Genomic DNA, 7,996 nt, shown 5'->3' on the forward strand with positions numbered 1-7,996 from the left:
GAATTTACTAGGTAAGCCGTAAGCGTATGACAAAAAGATTGTGACAAATGACAATGACTTCAAGCATTCCAATGCCTTACATGATTAATATAACAACATAAAATGGTTTACTATTTAATGAAACTTCACTCAAAGATAATGCGAAAAATTTTTCATTTTAGAATTTGTTATTAGGTATACTGAAATATATACTCTTTTCGTTTTAAATTATAAGTCACTTTTAAAATAGTCTCTCTATCTTAAAATATAAGATACTTTGGGTAGATTAAGGTTTTATTAAATGTATTAATTTTAATTTTATCCTTTCTCTCTCTATAATTAACTCATGTCCCTTTTCTTTTAATATATTTAATTATGAGTATTTTTAAAAGTTTATATTTTTGTTTTGAAAAGATAAAGTTGATAAATGTATTTAATGAGATTTATTGATGTGTGAAATTTTATTTAAAAGTATTTTATAATTTAGAACAAATGGAGTACAGTAATTTATTTTAGTTGATATGTTTGACCTATGCAAATCAAAATTTTAAGACATGTTTTGTTTCACGATTTTTTTCTTTCTTTGACACTATATAAGCACTTTGTTACTTTAAAATTCGTTATCCATTATCATCGCATATTAAAAATATAAATAATAATTCATCTTATTTTTACATAATTTATTTTACAATATGCTATCTATATATATTAAAAATATAACAATAATTTATTTTATTCAATTTTTTTAAAATTAATTAAAGTTGATGTAAATAGTAGCAATTTTTGTTATTTAAAGAAGTGGTAGTTTACCCTTGGCTCCTCAATATTGCGAAGAAAATAATCTTTGTCCTTAAATTCTAGATAAGAGCATGCAAAAAAATTATTTGATAATTTCGTACTTGTGCATATAAAGACTTAAACAATATATTTTATTTCACAATTCATTATCATATTTGTCACTTGTGTGTTTATAAATCGTATAGAAAATTGAAATTAATAGTTGTTAAATGTCTTGTGGTTCAGTGAAAGTTTTAAAATAAGTGAGAGATTATGAGTTTAATTTTATTTGTAACATCAAACCAATAATGCTTGCCTTCCTAAATCAAAATAAAAATTGATAGCTAATTTTATAATACAATAAAAATATATTAATATAATATCATAAATTTTTAAAATAAAAAGGTAAAATTAAAAAAATAATTATAAAAATATAATTTAATATGTATTTTTAATTTAAATTTTTCAAAAATTTAAATGATTAACGCTACTTTAATTTAAAAATAAATAATTAATCATAATTTGCATCGGACGTCACTATGGCCCATCCAATGCAAATTACAGGTAAGGGGAGGAGGGATAAGAGATAAAAATTTGCATGGGCCCACTGTGAATGTGGGTGTGGATGTTGAGCTATGCTGATTTTGAAAGTTTCTCTATCTTAAATTATAAAATATTTTTAAATAAAATTTTATATATTAATAAATTTTATTAAATATATTTAATAATTTTATTTTTTTAAAATAAAATTATAAAATTTTAAAAATATTTATCATTTAATATGTTAAAAAAAATAAAAATTAATTATAAAAAGAGAAAGGATAATATTATATAATTAATAAAATATTAATTTACTCAAAATATTTTATATTTTCATACGATTTTTTTTTAAGTGTACTATAATTTGAGATGGAGAGAGTATCTTTTTTTTTTTACTTTTAATCAACATTAAATTAAGAAGCATTTGATGTAATTGCTGTTAAGACAACTGTTGCTCAACAGTAAACCCATTTATCATTTACAATATTAATTGAATAAAAATTTTGTTAATTTATATGATCTGATTAATAATAGAAACTATGAATGAGATGGCGAAAAATGAAATAGGAATTTGAGGGAGAGTTTTTTTTTTAACTGAAAGAAAGATGAATATTTAACTTTGGAAAATGGCTAGAAATTTCCAACATGCATATCAACATTCCTGCCTCTTGGCGGCTGAAAAGCCACAATATTGTGTATAGCCTTTTTTCCGGAATTGAAGCCAAAGACCTTGTCCAAAAAATAAAAAACAAAAAGGAAGCCAAAGACGAAGAACCTTTCGATTATCTTAAAATTCAAAATAAGTAATACCCATAATTATATGTGATTTTTAAAGTACGATTAGTCATTTCAATAGATTGAGTTTTTCTATATCTTCCCCTTCCATAACCCGATAACCATGCGTTTTGGATAGAGAGAAAAGGAATGTAAAGAAAAAGTCGGAAGAACAATCATGAAGGGAAATTTCCCTGGTTGGGGGGAGGAGTATGAAGCATCTCCAAACCTTAAGTCAAATAATATTATAAATTTTATATTTATTTATTATATAAATTATTCTCTTACTTTTTAAAAACAATATAATTTAATATATACCATTAACAAATCTATATCATAAATTTCTCATTTATCAATAAAAAAGGAATAAAAAGTAAAGAATAAAATAAGATATAAGTTTTCTTTCAAAATTTTCTCTCTTCAAAATAAGTGGAGAAAATTTTAGAGAGGAAGCCAAAGTTTCCAAATTAAATTGTCCCAAAAATATAAAAAGAGACATGGGCACACTTCTTTTTTAATATGGTTATTATTGGCGCGGTGAAATTGGTTATTTCTTTTACTATATTTTTCTTTTTCTCATTTAAATACAGAGTGAAAATATCTTATCTTTTTGCCCTTTGTTGGGAAAACATGGAAAAAGAAAAATTTGGAGAGAAAACTTCTTTGAAAATATTTTTGATAAGTGCATATTTTATAGTTAAATAGGTTTATATGTTGGTTTATATTTGATTAGATTTGTTAATATTTTATACCTATTTAATTAATATTCATATATTTTTCTCTTATCACTTAATTATGAGATAAAAAGGAATTTTGGTACAAATTCTATTCATAATTTTCCTTTTTTTGTATTTTGCAGAAAAATGATAAATCAAATGAAAGGAAAGGAAAGGAAAAGGAAAAGAGGAGAAGAAAATATCAGAGGAGTTGGAACGAACTGATTAATTTAAAGGAAAAAACTAAAAGAAGAAAGGGCAAGGGTGTGAACTTGCAAGCAGTGCGTGGGAGACAAACTCACATGTAGATGGATAGAGATAGACGAGGCAATGATAAAGGACAAAATCTAGCAATTGAGATACGATTTTTATTGGATTAAAAAAAGGTACATCAAGAGTATTTATAATTTATACAATAGAGTCTCACATTAATTAAGATAAAAAAAAACTTTTACTTTAATTATAAATACTTCCTTCTATTAAAAGAAAAATAATTCAATCACTTATTTGAGTACTTCAATAAATTTTTATAAGATATTTGAAGATCATAGAAGCATATTAAAGGTTGAGAAATTTTATAAATTATAATTATTTTTTTTCTATTCTTTAATTTTCTCTGTGATTATTTTTTATAATTAAAAATGTTAGAACATTGTTATTTAATTTTATTATGTATTTTTAAATTGCCCAGTTGGCAGGGATGTAGTTCAATTAAGGAGCTAGTTTTTTTTGTTTTAACTTTTGCATTTATATTTATGAATGGTTTTGCTTTTTTTGATTATATTTATTTCTCTTGCTCTTCATATTGATTTTATGATTGGCCACCATTTAATCAAATTATGGGCAATATTGATAGACTGAGAGGTGAAGAGATAACTTAAATCTAAAGAAATATAGGCTAGAAATAATTAGAATTTTATGGTGACTAAAACTATAGTTTCATAGTTTAATTAGTTATTTGTGTATCGTGAAAATGAATTCAATCCTAATTAAAAAGGGATTAATAATTTGGGAGAATATTAGGACACTTTATGAATGGTTGTCATTACAATTGATTAAAGACTCAATTCAAAAGCTAAAAACTAGTAATATATAAGGTGAATTTTAAATCCCAACGCTTCAAGTAATTGTGTTTTTCTCATCATTATTTTCTTACTTTACTTTAATTATTTATGTTCTCAACAAACAATCCATTTTATCAATTTTTTTGAATTATTAATTATTTAAATTAGTTAAAGTGTAACTTATTTGTGAGCTCGACACCTAAAAAAACTCCAGATAATTTATTACTATAATTCTGTATATTTGCAAGAGCCATCAATCTTCTCTTAATTTTTTATCCTTCTTATTTTATTCTCACTTTTCTTCCAATCCAAATGATCAAGCAGATTTTAACCAACTCATCACTAGTTTAATAAAAAATTGTTAATTATTTCAAAAATGGCATCAATAAACCATGGTTTTATGGAAGGCAAGATCTTTAGTATAAAAAAATAATTGAGTTTTGTCACGTGAAAAAAATTCATGATTTTATAAAAAGGCAATTTAAAAAATATATCATAAATACTTTTAAAATGGTTGTTTTACTTATTAAAAACAAGAAATCAGATGAAAATTTTGCTTTTGTATGAATATGGAGAGGGTTAACTCCAGCATTATCATAGACTGTAAGTGCGCAAACCACATAGCTCACGGTTGTAACTAATTATTAATTTGCTACCTTGCATTGTGGGAGAAATAGTGTTGCCGACAATTGATGAGGACTATGTGTTTGAAGGGAAGTCTGTTAGCCTCCATGAGATCATCTCTCGTGCTCAAATTATGGCAGCTGTTTCGGGAGCAGCAAGTTGACAGTTGATGAAGCATACTTTAGGAGCCGAGGTATTTTTTGTTAATAAGAAGGAGTGGCAGCCACCTGAACCTGGGGTGGTTGAAACTTAATATTGATAGAGCATCTTCCACCATCGGAGTCATGCCTGTGTGTGATAGGCTTCTACGTGATGCAAATGGGCAATTTATTTATTGTTTTACCTATTGTCTGAAGGGTAGAGATAACTTGACTACTGAATTGTGGACTTATTTGATAGGTCTTTAAACGGCATGGGACAAAGGGCTCCAAATGTTTAGTCCTAAATCAGATTCTTTAAAAATTGTGAAATTGATTCGTGCGGAACCTAATATTAAACACCAAGATTATGAGCTACTTTTGGAGATTCATCAACTACTTAGTTGTGATTGAAGATCCAGTTGCAACATGTTTGATTGAATGGAATAGAGCAACAAATTGGCTTGCAAAACAAGGACTTGCTGTGGTGTATGGATTGTAGTTGATTTCTTCTTCTTTGAGTGAGCTTGTTGGTCTTATTAATTTTGATTCGCCTGATAAAGCTTGTATGGAGTTGGTTTAGGTAGTTTTTACCATCCATCTGTTATTTTTTTTTAAAAAAAAGCATTGTCGAATGAATTAATTTGCTTTCACGGAGTAACTGATTATTATTAGTTTCATATTAATTATCTCATAATATTTTAATTACCTTAAATCATTGTTTAATTGATGAGATTTACTCACTTAAACTAAATTCAATTATCTTAATTAACCCAAATTTCCCTACTGCAAAAAAAAAAATGTCATCTATATTTTAGTCAAATTTTAATTCCATTCTTGCATCCTCAAACATTTGTAATTAAGTTTCTGCAATTGAATAGATTTTATAAAACATCTCTAGTCTCTCTCTAAATATGTATATAATATAATGAAATTATTAATTTTATGAATAAAAATAATATTTAACTGGATAATATAATAGCATGATATATTTAGATCAGAAGGGATTGAGGATTAATGAAGATCAATGAAAATAAGTATAATTATTTAGGTAATAATTAAAAAAGAAAACTCAAAAATTTTAAAAAATAAAAGAACAAACCACAACATAAGAGATAAATTGATAAAAATTAAAGTGATTTGAGGGCTAATTTGTTTTCATTTCACTATGAATTTGAAAGTCAATCTATGTTTTAGAACTTAACTATCTAACATGATACTCTGAGAAAATATAAGAAACTTAATGGATAAAAATTAAATTTAAATGACCAAATTTATTAAGGCAAACTTGAGGAATTAAAATTTTCATTATCCCACAAATTTATCTTCAACTCAAAATTAGTTCAACTTTGCATATAATTAGAATAATAGAATTCATATTTCATGTGAGACAATATAATGATACATTTGTCCCTTCCTTTATACATTTATTTTTTTTCACGTTTTCTTTATACATATATAGATGTAGAGAAATGGTAACAAGTTAACGACAAATAATTATATAGATAATTCATATTTATCTTCATCTAGATCTATTACTTTATTTTATTGCGTATTATTATATAAGGTGTAAACTTAGACTTATTTCGCATTTACTTGTAAAGATTTGCTCTCTTTTAACTCACGAAAATACATCCAAATTAACACATACCAAGGGGGAGGTGTGGCAAAGAGAGTTGGAATTTTTTCCCCGTACACCAACTAATAAAAGGATTATGTTTAAAAAAAATAAAAATATCAATCAAGAATGTTAAAAAAAAATTATATCAATCAAATATTATTTGTTATTAAAAATCAAATAGATACTTGTTAATTCTGGTTAATCTTTTATCAACAAATATATATTTAAATTTTAACAATTTATTATAAATTAATAACCATAAATTTGAGGTTTTTTTCATTCAAATTTTAATAACTAATATTTAATTGATATAATTTTCTCTGGCGGTTCTTCATCACTATTTGTCCTTTTAAAACAAAACAAATATATGTGTGCACTAGTGGGCTTTTCTAAGATTATATAGACAACAAAACTCCAATTATACAGTACAATCCTATAAATTAAAAAAAAAAAGAAACTCATGCTTATTCGTGTTGAACAATAATAGTTGGAGCACCTATGGCACTTAGATTAACTAGGTAGATAATCGATCCAACTCAACTAAAAATTGAGTTTGAGATCTTGATATGTGGCAATGATTAAATTCTCAATAAAACATATGCCTTTAAAAATATATGGTGGCAAGTGCTGTGCTGATCAGATTAGTCTAAGTGACATGAGACAAGGGAGGAAAAACATTTAATTTACAAACTCAATCCCTTGATCTTGCCAAGGGAGCAACTTCAGCAAGCGGAGTTGAAACCGGCGTTGGAAGCGGCGAGGTCCGGCACAGCGGACACGAAGAGTTCATCCTCAGCCACAAATCGATGCACTTCTGGTGAAACAAGTGACGGCAATCCGGCAACTCCCTCAACCACTCACTGTCACTGAAATCGCCCAAGCATATCGAACAAGTTGCCGCAGAATCACCAGCGGCACCGCCTTTCCGATCGCGCTTCACCTCCGAGTATAACAGCACCGGATAACTCTTCAAGGTCGCGTCATCCACACCTAACTGAGGCGGAGGATCTACGACGCTAATGGTCTGTAAACCAAAGCTTGAGTTTCTAACCTGTGACAGTTGTGAAGGGTTCATGGCGATTCTGCGAGAGCAGAAGTACAAGACTACGGTAATGAACGCGAAGAGAGTGAGAATCCCGATGGATAGTCCGATGGAGTAATAGGCGTATCCGCTAAACGGCGGATTAGAGCCGTGCGCCTCCGATATGTTGGTGCTCATCGTCTTCGAATATTTAATCAGACTTTAGAAAAGAAGAACTGTAATAGAAGGATCAAATTTGAAGTCTTGAGAAAACGAGTCGAGTCGGAGATGGCTGGTAATTTAATGTGTATTTGGTTGGTAAGGGAGCTATAGATTTTATTTATTCTAATTATCATCGAAGGTCAACAGTTGATAACTGTAGCTAATAGAATAAAAATGTTGGACAAGCCCCCGGACACGAATATAATTCGTGAACGATATTCATGGCTAAAAATAAAATCAATATATTAATTTATTTTGCTAATTAATTAATAAATTTTTGCTTCTAGTATTGATGTTTTTATTAAGAGCGAACGGAATCAAGTGTCATGGAATGAAATTAAACTACCAATAAAATGTATTGTTATGAGTTTTACATTAAAAAACTTCACAAGATAAAACTTGAAATTTATAAGTACAAAAGGTTCTTTTATCTAACATTTTAGTCTTTTAAGACGTGATCTTCATGAAGTCAAGTTGGTTTACAAGTACAAAAAATCTTATCATTTCCATCAATATCCATG

At 27.4% G+C, this 7,996-nt stretch overlaps 1 protein-coding gene across 1 annotated transcript; it reads right to left on the reverse strand.

Annotated features, from left to right (window-relative positions):
* Nucleotides 1-6,719: 6,719 nt before the first annotated feature.
* LOC129304115 (RING-H2 finger protein ATL70-like) lies at nucleotides 6,720-7,562 on the reverse strand. Its single transcript, XM_054943796.1, has one exon. It carries the CDS (start codon nucleotides 7,449-7,451, stop codon nucleotides 6,924-6,926), a length of 528 nt encoding a protein of 175 aa, XP_054799771.1. The 5' UTR covers nucleotides 7,452-7,562; the 3' UTR covers nucleotides 6,720-6,923.
* Between the last annotated feature and the right edge of the window lie 434 nt (nucleotides 7,563-7,996).

The sequence above is a fragment of the Prosopis cineraria genome, unplaced genomic scaffold (genome assembly GCF_029017545.1).
Source record: "Prosopis cineraria cultivar Desert tree isolate PC_DT_omini unplaced genomic scaffold, ASM2901754v1 PC1, whole genome shotgun sequence".
Taxonomy (NCBI): domain Eukaryota; kingdom Viridiplantae; phylum Streptophyta; class Magnoliopsida; order Fabales; family Fabaceae; genus Prosopis; species Prosopis cineraria.

Bases quoted from the DNA above. Each gene is read 5' to 3' on its own strand.
- LOC129304115 (XM_054943796.1), bottom strand. From the start codon at position 7,451: ATGAGCACCAACATATCGGAGGCGCACGGCTCTAATCCGCCGTTTAGC.